Here is a 17,799-nt window from a genome sequence, read left to right on the forward strand (position 1 = left end):
GAGCACAGAGGTAATTTGAACTGATAGACATGTCACATCTAATGTTTTTCTTCTCTGTATATATAGAAACCCAACACTGTTTCAGACAGTCTCCACTTCTGGGCTGCAAGTGTTTGTCTGTGCTTGTCTGTATATTACCGATCCTCAACAAAAACTTGGTGGAAATCGACCCAGAGTATCTGAGCTGCTCAGCATTGAAGCTGTTCCCCCAAGGCGTCGACGCGTGTCACTTTTTATTTCCCTTGCTGGATGTAAAGAGCCTTTGTACAGTGGATGGAAATTAGAGCAGCCTCCTGCCAGTTAGTCTTTAAATGGGACTAATGCATCTGCAAAATGGCTGCATTCAGACGCCGTAATATCAGCAGGATCAGCTGTTCGAGTGTGCTTCATAAAGTTTTATTCTTGCTCAGCTTTCTTCTTTTTGATTAGCCATTTTCTCACCATTATTACTTCAGATTCTTCTAAATGTTTTGCCAGAAGAAAGTTCTACATCTTTCTACAAGTTTTTAGAGCCTGAAAACTTTGTTAGTTAACAAGATACTTAACCACATTAACTTTTATTTCCATACACAAGATTGTTATTTTTTGGATTTGGGGGATTTTTTTTCACCAGATTGTGATGTTGAGGAGGTTTTTTTTTTTTTTGCACATATTGTGGATCAGTTTGAAAACATCATGATACATGTTGCCTTATACCTGAAGAAAAAATGCTGCCAACATGGATGTTTCAACAAGACATTGCAAGAGCATCAGCAGGCGAGCAGCATCCAAGTTCTTGACCAACATTTTGGAGAGGATGACCAAATCCTCAGAGACAACTAAATGATGGTTCATTGAGTCACAGAAAAGCTATATCTTCTAGCATTTTTCAGTTTACAGAGTAAATGTCCTAGTTTGTCAAGAAAAATAGCAGACACGTACGTTTCCTTACTTTTTGTAAATTTAGACCAAACGTCTTCTGGAAAAGAAAATGCACAGCTCCAAATGCATTTGGTCTTATTAATTTACTATAGGAACGCTGAGGGCTGCTGACATTAAACGCACTATTTTTGAATACAATTTAATTTGTTCATGGAAACCTTTTAGAAACAGTCAAAAAGTGGAGAGATGGAGTCTTTCTCTGTGTGGTGAACTTAAACAAATAGCATTGCACAATCTTATAAATTAATAGAACATTTTCTTTGTAAATATTTGTTGTTTAGATATAAAATAAGTTTCTTCTGGTACTATAAGCACATGTGATATTCATTTATTTTGGGTAAGAATTCAATTATTACTTGTATGTGGAACACATCATCAGAGGTGAAGCAGGGAGAGCAGTGAAGTGGGCACTTTGTGTTCCTGTTTAAGAGTAATTTAAAATGTAGATATTTCAGTAACATATTGTCTATCTGGAGAGGTAAGCTTGTTAACAAAAATTATGCACTCTTTCTCTATGGTCGACTGTTTTGCTTTTAGTCAGTCTATTCTCTTCTTATAAGAGCTGCATGCAGCCAAGGTCAGTCTGTTATATTTGATTAGTTCCTGAATTAGTTTTTAGAAAATATTGAAGCATGTTTACAGTGGGCCATTAAAGTATGTTTTCCTGACTCGGCTCTACTGATAACATCTTGAAGACGGCCATTTTCATGTGAATAAAAACTACTTATTACTAGTATGGACGCAGGACTGCAAGGCCGAGATGGAAAATGGTCCTGGAAGATAATGTTCTGCATTTTCATTTATGGCAATGACTATAATAGAGGCTCTGTCTAATACCAGTGCAAAAGTATATATTAGAAGTGTCCTTATTTTGGGGTTGAAGAATATTGTGGTGCGATTTAATTTGACTTAAAAGACTTGGAAACCATGATTGTTTTTTTTTTTCGGGGTTAAATCTGAAATGGTGTTACCACGTTATTCCAGGTGGGCCAAATCTCTGCCTCTTACCTCACAAATAATTTGATCTAAAAAAATAACAACTAGAGCATTTTGCAGATTGGTTTCCAAGCAACACACAAGCACAACAACCAAAGGGTCACAGTGGCAAGAAAAAAAATGATGGGTGCCGCTAAGAGCCACATTAACATTAGGAAAATGTGCAGCATGAAATCTCCATCCATCCAGCTTCTACACCTGCTTGTTTTGCAGGACTGGTGCCCATATCTACCAGTCATTGAGCAACAGGCGGTGTACAACCTGGACAGGCTGCCAGTTAATCACTTGGCAACACAGAGGGCAAACAATCTTGCACACACTCAGACTTAAAGTCAATTTAGAGAGACCAATTAACCCACCAATCATGTTTTTGGACTGTGTGCATGCGTGGGATCTCTCTGACTTCCTGGCTTCCAGTTGTTAGCAACTGTGCCACTTGCAGCCCAGATGCACAGTCATTGCATTGAAAATTGCAATGACATGCCTTATGTTTTTGTTTATGTTTCTCATGTCATCATGATGCATGAGAGCGCAATTACTTCAGTTTTATGCACACATTTTGTATGTGCTGTCTGGTTAATTTGTCATCAGATTCACAAAGCAGGTTATTCTCCCACTGTTACCTCCTGATACATTTTATCCACCTTCCTTTATCGTCTTTGTCTTTATTTCACTCCTCCTTCTAATAAATCACAAGTCTGTAAAACTGGCTGGCTTTTATCAAGGACTTGAAGTGTTATTTCTATGTTCCCAGTAGTAATAAATACTCTCTCTTTTTCTTTTTTTAATTGATCTTCCTCTGTGTTTGCAGACTTTGCTGAACCTCTCACTTTGCCCTCAATGATGGATCCTCTTCCCTCTACCAGTGACAGCCCCATGGGGGCGACGCCACTGGACAACCTGCCTCCCGAGGAGAGCATCGCCATCCTCACCTCGATGGGCTTTCCTCGCAATCACAGCATCCGCGCTCTCAAAGCCACGGTCAGTCATCTGCTCACTGTGTTTCTTTTCCTTCATTTGCTCCCACTGGATTTAAATAATACGCTGTTTCTTTGTGCATATTGGACTAATGCTTGTAAACAAACCTCATAGAGACCGATGACATATTCTTAGCCACAGTTTGCTAGATGTGAATACGGGGCATGAGAAGTTTTTGTATCCATTTTTTCCTCATGTCACAAATGCAAACTTTAATGTATTTTATTGGGATATTGTGTGATAGATCAAAAAATATTTTTGAGAATAAAAATCTATAAAATGTTTCAAGTATGTATTCTGTCTTCAGTTGACAATACTTTGTAGAACCACTTTCCTCTGCAATTACAGCTGTAAGTCTTTTGTGCTGTGACCATCAGCTCTGCACATCTCTGCAGTGTGATGTGAAAAGTGAGTTATTTTAGCTGGAAACGCGCAGAGCTGAGCTGTCTCAGCGTGGGCAGACACGGCCGTCACGTCTGACCTGCTTAAAGAGGAGAAATCTTAGGTGAATGGCCCTTCGTCTGCCTCTCATGCAGACTGTTGATAGTTTGAAAGGAAGTGGAAATAGTCAGACTTGAGCAAGAGAGAGGATGGAAAAGGGAACGCCTACACCGTGTGCTGAGTGTCTCAGGGAAACGAAGGGCTAAAAGCACATCAGTAACAACTGTTTGGCACGACAAGGAAACACTTTCCAGAAACTTAAAAGAAACCGGAGCTTAGGTTAAAGAGGGAAAAAGCAGGAGGAGGGCAGGAAGTGAAGTGGCATTTGAAAAGAGGGCAAAGACGGAGCGAGATGATGAAAAGCGAACTCTGTAAGTCATAAAAGGCTCTGGCTGCCCTACTTGTTCACTTTCCAAGGTGCGGATTTATTTGGTCCTACATGTCAGAGTGATTAAAGATGTCTGCTCTACATGGTGTTTACAAATGGTCTCTGCATCACACAAACGCCCCCCTCCCCTCACCTCAGGTTGAGGAACGCACGAAAACGTCAGACGACTAGTAAAGCAGTTCATAAATTCACAAATGGCATGGAGTAAATTCAATCTTTTTACTTCTGTTATGGGTCAAAGAGAATGCCACCTCCATTTCCAAGTTCCTCCAGCCTCCAAATGGCCTCTGATTCTCACATTTCATGTTTCATATTTCAAACTGCCCCTCTCAGCAAAAATAGCCCCGCAGACGGCTGGTAGGAAGCTAAAATAGATGCCGGGCTTTCTTGTTTATCATTAGTAAAGCCACAGAGCTCGCTGGCAGACATGCTGCTGCTGCTGCTGCTGTTGAAGTGGAGAGAAAACAAAGAATGCATATTCCTCCCGAGGGAGGGAGGGAGGGATGGAGGGACGGAGGGAGGTGTGAAACAGCGAGGGGTCTCACTGCTGGTTTGTTGTCGGACCATATTGAGCGTGAGGCACGTTTATCTGACCCCATAGACCTCTCTGAAGGATAAAAACGGATGCCATCAGCCAAGCCGTCGCCACATGCGTTCCCCAGACTCTCATTCCCCACCTGTCACACCTTTGGATTCAAAACAAACAGGGGGAAGTTTGTCCCAGATGGAAGCCTCCCACTTCTCTAGTGAAAGATTGCTCATTTATCGTGTTCATCATGGGGCATTCAACAAATTGGCAAAACTAGAAGAGTCAACATTTCTAATCCTGGTTTCTGTAGCATGCTCTAAGATTGCAGCTCTTTGTAAGAAGATTGCAGCTCTTTGTAAGAGCAGTATGTGGCTGATGGTGGTTCAGGAGGGAGGAGTTGGTCCTGTGACCAGAGGGTTACTGGTTCAAACCCCTCCATGAATACTCATGCCAGCTACTGCTAATGTTTGCATTAGCAGTAGCTCAGTTTCCGAGCAGAAAGTGTTTTAAAAATCTACATCAACTGACCAGTTTCGTTTGCAGCGACTGTGAAACTGGCTAACAAAAAGACAGCTTGATATCAGTTTTCTTTTTTCTTAGCTTGGCTTCCTTTTATGATTTTTCTAGAATAATAATCTTGAGCGAGCGCTCGACTGGATCTTCACCCATCCAGAGGAGGAGGAGAGCGATGGGCTCTCTGACATGGCAGACACGGAGCCCAATGACAACGCCTTTTCCAACATGAACTCGCACAGCGACTCCACGCTGTCCCCAGACAGAGAAACGTCAGGCCCGAGAGTTAAAGATGGACCAGGACGTAAGTGCTTCACACTTACTGTACTGCATCTGTTTTTCATCTTTCTGTGAAGAAAAGGTCAACAGATTTTGGACTTTTTAAGCATCTTTTAAGAAATCTTCCGCACTTATAAGATTTTTTTTTGTAAAATTCTGCAAAAGAAAGCTTTCTGCTTTCATTTTCCTGACGTCAGGAAAATGATCACGTCAGGAAATGTGATTCCTGACGTGATCACATTTTCCTGATCACGTCAGGAAAATGTGAAAATGTGATTTCCTTACATACACAAGGAAATCTGACATTAGTGACCCTTTATTAAAATGTTGCAACATTTCTGTGTAAGTTTGTTCCTTATTGTGTTTGTGGCTTTTCTTCACTTAAGGATATGAGCTGTTTGCCATCATCAGCCACATGGGAGCCTCCACAATGTCTGGACATTATGTTTGTCACATCAAAAAGGAGGGAAGGTCAGTGGCAACCTGTCTCACAAAAAATGAGACAAAGTCTGTTCACTTTTTCCATTTATTCTATTTAATCTCGTGGTATTCGTGGCTCTGAACAGTGTGTATAATGAGTAATCTTCGCTCCTCTTCATCCAGGTGGGTGATCTACAACGACCACAAGGTGTGTTTGTCAGAAAGGCCTCCAAAGGACTTGGGCTACATCTACTTTTACCGTCGCCTCTCGAGCAGTTAAAATCGCTGCCTCCCTCCTCCCTGCAGTCTTTAAATAGCTTCAGTCTTTTACCCAGAAAGACTGGCAGACACCTGCAACAACAGCCACAGCAGAAACGATGGAAGAAACCTCACAGACCAGCTTCTTGCCTTATCCTCATCTCACACAGGAGTAATTAGGAATAATGATCCAAAAAGGAAAGCGATGTGCTTATTTTCTGTGCATTTGTTGTGCTTTGAATGTATATTTCATTGTTTATGTTGGGAGAGACAAACAGGAAAAAAAAAAAAAGTAAGTACACAGGGATGCGTGCAATTTGTACTTCTGGAGTGGTCTGGAAACAGAACGATGCAACATATCAAATCAGGTTGTTCCTCCTCACTGCCTTCAGCTGCTGTGCTGTACTTTCACACTGCTACATTTTATAAATGTGTGCTTAGATGGCAGTGCTACACTTCCGCTCCACAAATGCTCAGATTCTGCAACAAAACATAAGTGATGTCTGTGCTGTTGGCGGCTTTTCATTTTACAAGGAAATACAGCGAATGTGTCCCATTCATTCACTGTGGGCCAACTCTGGATGCTGAAGGAACACCCCAAACACCTTTTAAGCTTCCAGATTCAGGAAAGCACAAGGAAGGTTGAAATGTTATCTAGACGACTGTAAATACGCAGAATTTTTTGCTGGATAACAGCTAAAAACTGCCCCAGAAACAAGACATTTTTGTTTCCTTCTGCGCTGACTGACTTCCAAAACCACCCAAAAGCACTTTTAAATAATAATGAAAAAAAAAGTTCTGCACATGTCTATTCACCCACGAGTGAAGTTAAATTATTCCTTAAACCGTGACAGTATTTAATATCGTGAATGCCCAATTGGAGCATGTATAAGCCTGTTTAAATAAATATTAGGTCAGCGCTGCAACTATATCTCGGATAAAAGTTCTCAGTCCTGAACTTTTTAGACAGTTTTTGCCCAAATTGCAAAATATTTGCTTCCTCTGCAAACGTGAACCCAGCTGCACCTGCAGCAGTTTGGCTTCTTTATCACCCCGACAGATTCAGACTGTGACCCAAAAAGGTGAAACGAATGTTTTCATTGAGTTGTTGCCAATTTGCAGGACTCTTGTTGTTATTTATTGAACTGTTGTCCAGACTCCAGAGCAGCACGTCTGGAGAAATATGCACTGCAACTAAATCCGGGATGAAGGCTGCACACTGATCTGCGTCTCCTCCGCGGTGCACACGCTGCACATGCTTTTTGCGTTGCCGAATGTAAATCTTTATGGTGCTCATCGTGGACAGAAGCTCCTCTTCAAAACCCATAAACCAGCAAAAATCATTCAACTCATTTGAATCTAAATAGGATGTCTTCAACATTCAGGATGCGCCAGCTGGTAGAGATGGGATTTATATATCAAGGTTTCTAAAGGTTAGTTTCCAGCTAATATCCTCTTCTTATACTTTTAGAGAGTCTAAAGAGCAGAACAGCTTAGAAGGTTTATGTTGTGCAATAAGCACTTAAAAACTAAATTCAAGGGGCATTTTTTAAATTTAATTTGCTGCGAATCAAAATTACAGTAAATAAATAATTTAACGATAAATCAGTGTAATTTATTTTAGCAGCAGCAGTGGAAATCATTTTGTGTTTTGTTATTTTAAACACATTGACACACTGAAGCCATGTCATTTTACCACAACCTTCTCAAACCACCAGAATCTCATACCGGCACACACTGGTTTGTTCTTTAGTTTTGACTGGAATAGAAACTGGTTTTGTTTTATGCATCCGAGCAAAAGACAATGCAAATATTTCAAAGCATTGGCCATTTGTTTTGTGCACTGACATGCTTAGCAGCAACTCAGTGTCTCCTGAAGCTGGAGGTCTTGAGAATTCAAAGTTTACTCTCAAATTGATAGAAAAAGATAATTCGGTATTTAGGGTTTGGAAGGTCTAATTTTATTCTTCTTCATTTGGCATATTAGTGATGAATGTATTTCCTGACTGGTCACATGTCTTTGTTTGCTTTGCAGAACTTCACTTTGACATCTGTGGGTTTTGACGGGTTTTTTGGGATTTCTTTTTTGTCCTCCAAAGCTCAAGTCCATCTTTACATTTAATTGTTGACATAATGGTTCCCATGTGAAAATGGATGCCAACTAACCAATGTTGGTGTTTTGTAAAAAAGACAACAAAGTAGTTTGAATAAGAACAACAAAAACGCTATTTTTAGCTGGAAGATAACGGAAAAGAAACAAAAACGCTTCTTTCATTCATAATCACCGGAAGGCTGTTTCTATTCTGTCTTTACATATTATTTCAACAAATACTCAATTTATGGGATAAACTTAATTTTCACTGTGCTCCTCTTTAACAACTCTGTGCCTAAACCTCCCTGGACAAATCTTAACTCATATCAAATCTCCACCTCTCAATGAAACTGCTGCTGCGTTTCTCATCTATGCAGCAGGAAATATTACTCAAAGTCTCTATGCAAGTCCTGCATTTCTGCTGCTCTTCATCAGCGGATGACTGATGAGGTTGTTGTCTCACTCAGCTGTGGTCAGTTATAAATGTGTAAATGCTCTGAAGTTTGTCTTTTCGCTGCCCCTCCTGTTTCCTGGATAGATATTATTTTTTATTTTTATTCTTGTCTCGTTTCAGCTTTTCCTCTGCTCACTCCTTTCTTGTCTTCTTATTCAATTTGTTACAAGAAAACGTTTCATATTCAGCATGTGCACTAAAGGTCAACATGTAGTTATTTGGATTGTACAATAGTACTTTTGCAGCTTTTATCCTATTTTTTTTTCACTTCCATAAATGCCAAACATGTTAATTGTTTTTTCTCCCTGCTGCCTTTTTGCAAAAAGATCTGTGCCACTACCTTAGTTTTTATTCATGGGATTATTTTACTTTTGTAATGTAGCTATTGATCCAAATGTGGCTTTAGTGTACGTGAATACCGTACAGCATATCCAGTGGCACTGTTTACTTTATGATGTTTGGGTAATTTAATAAACTCCACATTTGTTGAAACAACTTCTTTTCATTTTAAACCAGGGCAGTTTTACTTGTAAACTCATTTCAAACAAGTAAATTCAAATTAAAAATAAGAATAAGAATAAAAAAAAAACACATTAAGAAAATGAACCTTCATATAAGGTATGCAAAGATAACATAATCACATAAAAAAATAAAACTATATGGCTGGCAAATAACACTAGCCATTTGACTGATGGAGAACCAGTGCAGCAATTTAAGGACCGGATGTCGTCATCCAATTTTCTAGTGTCGGTCAGGACTCTGGCTGCAGCACTTTGAATAAACTGCTGCTGCCTAAGAGATTAGGTAACGCTTTATTTGAAATATGAAGGAGTTTTCTTGAATGTTTACGACTGTTGATATGAAGTATCATTCAGAAAATGATAACACTTGCACAACATTGCATTAAAGGTCCATTAAAATGGTAAACTCTGGATTATTTGGTAAATGACACTTTTCATGCAAAGTTGCACAAAAAGTTGCATTAAAGGTCCATTAAAATTATAAACTCTGGATTATTTGGCAAATAATGACACTTATTTTGCATTAAGTTGCATTAAAAGTTAATTAAAATTGTCAAATTTGCATAACTGTTTACAGAATGAGACTTTATGACAACAGTTGTAAACATTGATGAGAACCCCTTCATCTTCATGACTGTTATGTTTATAACAGTGTCATGTCAGTCTTATACACACGCCTTCAAATAAAGTGTTACCAGAGATTATTTAGTGACCTGTACTGTCTCTGCACAATTACATTAACAAACTGAAAAGCTTGAACCAGGTTTTTTAGTCTTGTTTCTTGAAGAAATCATATTTTCTGGTGATGTTCTTGAAATGGTACTAGACTGTTTTTTGGGGTTTTTTTTGTTTGTTTTTGTTGAATTTTATTGAAACTCAGATGTTAGTCTATCAAAACTCTGTGGTTGCTTTCTAACCCCACATGATTTCTGTCTGTTCTGCATTTAGCTGGAGGACATTCAGACCGATAGCCGGATATGAAATAATGTTAGATAAAAGTAGCCCGAGAACAGATTCTTGAGGCATCCCAAAGAAGACAGACAAGCAGAAAATATATAACAACAGTTTATTTTAAAAGATTACTTCCCTACTTTGTTGTTAAAGGTGCTAATGCTTTCCTTGTGGTTATACAAGTTCAGTAACAAGCATTATAGTAAGTGGTTTAATAAATGGATGCATGTATAGAAAGTATATAATTTCTAGTTTCAATCATCAAAATATAGTTTTTATTTAAATGTGATGCTTCAATTAAATTCGCTAAAGCAAACTATCACTGTACATGTTGCAACAAAGTAACAGCAATGGGTTAATGACGTTCATGAGCTCCGGCCTACAGGCAGCTTTAAGTCGTTTTTAAATGCTTTAACGTTACATCGCAACAAAACCAGCAAATACATTATTACATCTGTAAAGTACAGACTCTTTACATCTATGAAGACACAAAATGCATTTGAGCCTTAATAAAATATAGAATAAAGAATAAAGATGAGAAAATGCATTATTTAATAAAGGTAAAAAAATAACTTAATCTTGTACTGTAATGCATTCTTTCTTAAAGTAGGTGCTTTTTTAAATGTCTTTCTGGACATTTAATTTCATTCTAGTTACATGTGTGAACTTTTGTTCTTTCTGTGAAAAGAATAAACAGATGGGTTTAAAAGTGTTATTGAATCTCCTAAGTAGAATAAGCAACAATGATTACAGCTGTAAATGTGAGAATGTAAAATTATTTCAAATATCCGTAATAAATTGATTTGCAGTTTTACTTTACATTTAGTAGAACAATTTTAAATCCCTAATCCCTGGCACAGTATTGCATATCTGCCTTGTTTTTCCAACTGGTGGCTTCCTGCTCATCTGGTACCGTAAAGTGTAATTTCATCTCCAGTTAAACAAAGAAATGCCAGAAAATGTCTGTACAAATAAAATAAATAAATAAAACAATCTTTCACATGAGCATTGCAACTAAAATATGCCATGTACGACACACATAGGCACTAGTGCTACAAATTTGACATAAATGCTACTTAAATGTTTCAGCAAGATAATGTTAGTGATGCTATGCTACAACATGCAGAATGGTTCAAGTGGCTCCAACAGCTAAATGGTATAACCTATTTTCTGCTTAAAATCAGCGAATAAATCTGGCCACTTGGAGGCAGTGGCAGATTGGTGCAGAGAATTGAACTTTTATTCCCAGAGGGATTGACAAACCGAGAAGCCCATTTCTGTCGTCTTGAAAAAGAACGAAAAAAAAAAAAAACTTTTATCTCATCATTACTATTTTTTTCTCTGCCAAACTGGTTAACATTCAGTTATTTTTTTACATTGTGGGATTCTTCCAAAACTGGAAGGATTACTAGATTTATAAAATCACTTCTGAAGTATAACTTCATGATGTTGCAACATCAATTTCTTTATATTAAGCCAAACTTGTTTCACTCTTCTCTTTATAATGTCACAGAGCCGATTCAAGGCATTTCAGTATAACAAGATACAAGTTTACTTGTTTTTTCATCAGAGAGGCAGGAATTGGCTTCCACAATCTAGAGATAAGTAGGAAAAATAAAAAATAAATAACAGTAGTAAATTAAGTAATCGTCCTGATGTGCTTGTCCTACACTAAGAGGTCACAGAGAAAGCAACATGCAAACTTTATAGAAAAGCAAAAAGTGGTTTTAGATACGGCAACAAACATGGCAAGATATGAAAGCAACGGAGGCAAAAAGCAAAGTTTTATAGGTTGGGTTCCCTACATCAGTTATCCGCTGATGCAGTTTAAACATTTTATTGGATTAACTATTATCATCTACTGCTGCAGGGAAATAATCTAAGCCTAGATTTTTATGAAAATGTTTTTTGTATCCACATTATTCTGCATCAGCTCTGCACTTCTTTTATGCCATAAAACATACCGTGTGTTGAATAAATACTGAATATATAGATATTTGTTTTATGCTAAGGTTGCAGAACATTGTAGAAATATTGCAAGGGAGCCTCTTCATATGCCTAAATGTTACATATATTAGTGATAGCAAAAGCAAGCACCTACATGCATTAAAATGAAGGTATAATTCTGTGCCATAATTAACATGCTATCTCCTCATGATGTTTCTCAGAAGCATGCGCTAAGCTACTTCGGTTCACCTGAGGAGGTACCTAATTCTACAAAAAATCTTGACTTTAAGGGCAGAGCTTAAAGCTTTCTCCTTTTTTTTGTTTTAAAGTTACAGAATAAAAAAGTAAAGGCCCAAGATGTGATCTGAAAAATGAACAGAATTCCCAAACTTTGTGTTTTTCTACAGTTCTGCTGAGAAAGAGGACAAATGAAAACAAGTTGTGTGTATAAAATGATTACAAAGAGCATATTTTCCTTTTCTAAAAGTAAGTAAAGCTATTACAAAGAAGACGATGAAGACGGACAGAGAGGCTCATCTAGCAGCCAAACACAACATGTGCAGAAGGAAACACTCGTGCACACGCGACATCTGACTATCGTAGTTGTGTTCTTGGGACATTTCTGCTCGACTATTATAATTATTTCCAGAAGATGTAACTGAAAATAACAAATAACATCTGTAAATATATATTTTTGATTTAAGTGGAAACATTTCTGGAGCTAGCATCCGTTGACCATCACTAGTATTTAACTTAATCTTATAACAAAGTAACTTACAAGTCAATACATTAATTGACTGAGCTAAAAAAAAAGTTAATTGATTTAATTTTACAGGATGTTTCAATTTGCCCATTGCATTTGGTGGCAATCCCATGCTTGTATCATTAAGAATCCAATTAGCTCTGAACTGAAAAAAAAAAAACAAAACGCTCAAAATGCCAGAATGTTGTCTTTGTTTTATAGCTAAGCTGAAGCAAACTGGGGCAACGAAGCGCAGGGAAAAAATATGTCTCATGTTGATTTCACTGTGTTGATGAGGAAAAGCTATAATTAAAGCAAAATGTTAACATTGCAGGTTGTTGAAGGGGAGTTTAGTTGTTGGGAATAATTTGGGTTTGGGATGAAAAAGAGATTACACATTAATTAAATGAAAACAAAAATGAATAATAGTTGGTGCTTCAGAAACTGTTGAAAAAACTCCCTCTTTACTCCTAAATTAGTTGCTATTTTCAAATATATATATGAATATATGAACACAATGAGTTTCTAAGTATAAGTAAACTGAACTTACCAAGAGAGTACTAACCTTTGTCAACATAAAGTTAGGAATACATTTTCCCCCTAATTTTCTGTAAGGCCTTTCCAGAATCTACTTTTGCAAAGTATAAAACATTCAACCTGAATTTCATATGCCTCTTTGAAATGAAACAATTTTGTTTCATTTTCAATTGCAATGCAAACGTCACTGTGAGCAAATGATATCTAACTCAAGTGATTTCCTCTTAAAAGTGTTTTTGGCCACTGAACATCTTGTCAAAGGCTTTTTAACTAAAACAAAAGTAAAACAAATATCTTTGGGAGTTGTTGCAGTACAGCCACAGACTTCATCAAATTGTACGCATATTATATAAGACAAACAACAAACACAATGTTCTGCATGACCGTGAAGTCAAATGGAAATAATAAATAGTTTTTGTTGTTTTCACAAATAAAATAACACGACATAAGACCATTTTTTCTAATTCCCTATTTCACATATTTACTTGTTCCAGTTCACCTGTGTGTAGCTTCTCTATATAAATTCGTCTGTTCTGTGAAGGCCTCGAGGTTTGTTACAGAACATTAGTGAACAAATGGCATCCTAGAGACGACGCAACGCATCAAATAAGTTAAAAGTAGGGTGAGGTTTTTAAGCAACATACCACGATTTGAACATCTCATGGGGAATTATTTGACCCAGCTGCAAAACAATTCAGACACCTGAAAACACATTGGCCGGAAAGGGAGAGCATTGATCGGAAAAGCAGCCATGGTGACCAGAGGAGATTCACCGCTCAGATTGGAGACTCTATTCATACGTTGCACTGGTCTTTGTGAAGAAGTGGCAACAAGCCAGTTGCAATGAAAGAAAGACTTAAGATCAAGATATGTTGATGCTTCTTCAGAGTAATAGGAGCCTAAATACAAGACAATCATAAAAAAATGACAAAACTGCAAGACCTACCACCAAAGATACCATGGAATGATTTGCTAAGAGCATTTATGAATTAGAATGTCCCTGACAAAGTCTGTGCCTGCATCATCAACTGAGGCATGACTTAAAAAATTGCTGCTGACGACCCGACTAATTAGCAACTTTTCAAAGCTGGTAAAGAAAAGCCCAAAAGACTTGCAACTGCAATCTTTGTAAAAACGGATTTTTTACTGAAATTACTTCTGGGGCCTGAGGACAAATGCATGTTGCACTTTTTTTCATTTGAATTTGTAAAAAAATATCAGTTTTCTTTCTCTTCAAAACGATACACAATTTTGTTTGCATATAAGCAAATGTTTGTGGCTGTAATGTGACAAGTGTGGAAACTCAAAGAGAAAAGTGAGCTGACAGAAGAAAAATAAAATGTCTACAGCTGTGAATTTGGTGTGTGCAGCTGCAGCCACAGATGCATTATTACGTCGCAGATTCATACAGTGTCAATGCCGCACTTCAGCTGGTTTCTGTTTGTTCTCCCCCAGCCGCCTGATAAAACACTCCTCCTAACACAGAGTGTGTCATCCCAGCTGCCCTGTTAGGAAGATGAATGGTTCTGGTTCTGGTCTCTGGTTCCCGCTGATAGCATTCATTCAAAACACAGAATCAACACTTCCCTTTGCTCCACTGAGGCAGATGAGGACAAACATGAAACATGACCTTTTGCATAGGAGCCGACAATAAGAAGAAGGAAAAAAAAAAGCTTTCTGCAGCACACCCGGACTGTGGACACGACCGATAAACACCAAAGTGAGCTGTACTGCACAGCAGATAATCTATCATTCACTCCGCCGCTGCTGCCGCACGGCGTTAAACTCACAGTGACTTTCAAACTGTGACTAGAAGGAGGCTGACAAATGAAAATCATAAATATTTAGAGGTGCTGCAAAGGGTTTATCTTAAGCAGGAGCATCAGTGCATTTTATACTGTATAACGATCTTCTGAATAGCATTTATTTATTTATAAAATCTGTTTTTACTTTTATAGGAAATGTGTGCAACTCTAAGCAAGCCTCTATAAATATTGAAAACATGCATGATGGCTGAGGATAACTGATTTAATTAAATGAATGAGCTTCGCTGCCGGAGAAGGAGCAGCAAAGATACAAATGACTACATTAAGGAAATTCATCAAGCTGCTGTCTTGGGTCCTGGCTTGCAAATACACATCTTTTAATCTAATGTTAGTATGTTGTATTGAAATGAATACAGTCAGCATAAATAAAAATTAGGCGGTTTTCTTTGTAGGGGCCTCTGAGATGAGACGTTTTTACAAATACAACCACTTTTCCCTCTAAGAAAGGTAAAAAAAACAACAAAAAAAACACGATTCAAATCAATACTACCCTCTCACTGTGTGCATTCCTCCAGCCAGTCAGCATTAAAGCAACAAATATTACACACGAGCTGCATAAATATATAAACAACTGAACTGAGATTAGCGGATCAGAAGTCGTACAGGTTCTAAGAACAGCACTTACGTTAAGAAATTTAAACTGGTCTGAAAATGGCTTCGATATATTTTGTTCCTTGTCACCATAAAAATAGTGTAAATAAATAACGTTGGACGCATGCATCTCAGTAAGGCTTTACAACCTGGGTTGCGCATTCCATAGAGGAAGTCATCTAAAAGTGCAAAGGGAAAACTTCTATAAGTATGTTAATCTCTCCATTTCTGAAAATGTTTATTGTGTTTTTTTGTTTTGTTTTGTTTTTTTGATGCAGAGTAATAAGTCTCCATTGACAGAGGGGGAGATGAAGCCAGGAAGACAATATAGAGCTCCGGGGTTACAAGGTGCAGCCTTTATTGTTCGGCTCACTGGATCCATCCGTCAGAGAGAGGGAGAGGCAGTCCTGAGTCAACACATCTTCCTCTCAAAACCTCATCTTTTCTGCTGCAAATGGCTTGTGAGGGTTCCTCTGTGGGAGTTTTAAATCTGGCTGTCACTCCTGGCTCACCTCTGTTCCACTGCATGAGTCAGTTTTTAATTGATGCATCCTCTAAGGCATTGCTCATACAATCTTCGCCCGTCCTTGTGCTCTTTAGGGAAATCACAAATTGCAGTGCAAATTCCATCGCTAAGCAGTCCATCCGAACCCCTGGAAGAAGCGGCCCTCCGAACTGCTCTCAAGAAATTTAGGGCAAGAAGGACATGACAGGGTTTGACCTTTTCAGTTCATTTTGATATGCAGAAACTAAACACACACGCCGGTGTGTTAACTCAAACCGTGTGCACTTTGGGCTTTTGGCTTCTGGCCAGAGATCAGAGAACAAATGACAGAGCGCACTCCGTCGATTACTCAAAAGTCCAAGTTAAAGGCCCTCATCAGGAGATCCAGATCGCCAATGTTTGCGGCCTGGAAGAGTTCGGGTTGGTCCATCATAGATAAAGCTATCCTCAGAGCTGCCCAGATGTTGCCAGACATCACCTGATGGGACTGCTGACCGCTCTGGCTTTTCCTCTGGAGACTTAAAGCCGTCAGGAAGTTACTGGCTGCCTCTCTGGGGAAACAAAACGGACAAGTCACTTCGTGCAGTGTAAACTGTCAGAGTTTATGTCTGGTTTGTTACATTTTCTGAAAAAGTTAGAAATAAATGTCCAAAATTTAAACATCCTATTGTTTAAATAGGATGTGATCTCTAGCTTGTCACACTAGCATGATCAAAAGCAGGTCTCTGAGATTAGTTACCTGAATAACCATATATGGTGCCTTGCATAAAATATTAATTTGCCTTAAAATTTTCCACATTTTGTACAAATATAAATGTAAAAGTTTGTATTCAACCCTCTTTCTTCTAACAGCCTGTCATATAACAGAATCAGCTGCTACCTTTAAAATTCACCTTATTTCATCTCTGCATAAATAGTTCTGAGAAGATCTCAGAAATTTGTTTGGGAATTTTTTGTTAACAGTTTCACAAAGATCAAGAACTACAGAAGCAGTTTTAGGTAAAACTCATGGATCAATGGAAAGAAAAAAACACATCGTTGAAACAAAGCAACACAAAGTCTTGTTTTTGTTTTGCAACAAGAAGCTGCTCCATTCACTTGAGATCAAAAGTTTATTTTCCGGTCCAAGGTAATCTTGAGCACACCATTCCCACAATGCAACATAGCAGAGGTGGCGTCATGCTATGGGACTGCTATTCTTCAGCAGGAGCATAGAAGCTGGACAACATCGGTAGATCCTCAACTTTCAGAAGGAGCTGCAGCAGAATAAGTTTGACCCAGCTGTATTTGTGTCTTGGCTTGGCCCAGACAAAGGTCAGAACTTACTCTTTTCTCTAAGTTGAGAAAAGAGTAAGCTAATCTCATTAAATAGATCATAATGAGCAAGATCTATTTGTCAAAGTAGGATGAGCAAAATCACTGTCTAGACATGGAAACCTTGGAGGGAAATACAGCAGTAAACCTTACAACTGTAGATGCAGTAAAATATTATTTAGTTACATAAAACAACAATAAAACACATTGAAGTCTGACAGAAATCAAAGGAAATCAATGATTTTGCGAGGCTGTGCATACAAACTGATGTACCAGTTGTTTTGTTCCAGACAGGATTATGTAGACAGCATGACGTTCGCTTTTCTCCACATTTATACGTTTCTGTTGCTCTGTGCTGGTATTTTATTTGTCATTTTAATTCTGTTTTTATCTATGTCTTAATATTAACAGGAGAAAAAAAAGTTCAGACCTTAATATATACAAACTGTCAGAGGTTTAGCAAACTGGCCATTTGTTGGTGTACTGGGATTAATCAGATTTGAACAACCCATATTAAAATACATATAACTCAGCTCAGTGATGGACAAAAGACCTAAACTCTGGTTGTTATCGATGGCTTAAGCAGACTCTCAACC

The 17,799-nt window shown here is 38.0% G+C and overlaps 2 protein-coding genes across 7 annotated transcripts in view; one reads left to right on the forward strand and one right to left on the reverse strand.

Annotated features, from left to right (window-relative positions):
• Positions 1–8,764, forward strand: part of usp13 (ubiquitin specific peptidase 13) — a 36,074-nt gene extending 27,310 nt beyond the window's left edge. For all 3 annotated transcript variants that reach the window (XM_008408010.3, XM_008408011.3, XM_008408009.3), the window contains exons 18-21: positions 2,729–2,898; positions 4,881–5,070; positions 5,432–5,516; positions 5,649–8,764. In XM_008408010.3, coding sequence (XP_008406232.1) covers positions 2,729–2,898; positions 4,881–5,070; positions 5,432–5,516; positions 5,649–5,745 — 542 coding nt within the window. In that variant the 3' untranslated portion in view covers positions 5,746–8,764. The remainder of the gene's footprint in view (positions 1–2,728; positions 2,899–4,880; positions 5,071–5,431; positions 5,517–5,648) is intronic.
• Positions 8,765–9,842: 1,078 nt separating this feature from the next.
• pex5la (peroxisomal biogenesis factor 5-like a) overlaps positions 9,843–17,799 on the reverse strand; it is an 82,594-nt gene continuing 74,637 nt past the window's right edge. For all 4 annotated transcript variants that reach the window (XM_081606357.1, XM_081606358.1, XM_081606360.1 and 1 more), the window contains one exon: positions 9,843–16,440. In XM_081606357.1, the coding sequence (XP_081462483.1) occupies positions 16,239–16,440 (202 nt within the window). In that variant the 3' untranslated portion in view covers positions 9,843–16,238. The remainder of the gene's footprint in view (positions 16,441–17,799) is intronic.

The sequence above is a fragment of the Poecilia reticulata genome, chromosome 4 (genome assembly GCF_904066995.2).
Source record: "Poecilia reticulata chromosome 4, P_reticulata-male-v2, whole genome shotgun sequence".
Taxonomy (NCBI): Eukaryota; Metazoa; Chordata; class Actinopteri; order Cyprinodontiformes; family Poeciliidae; genus Poecilia; species Poecilia reticulata.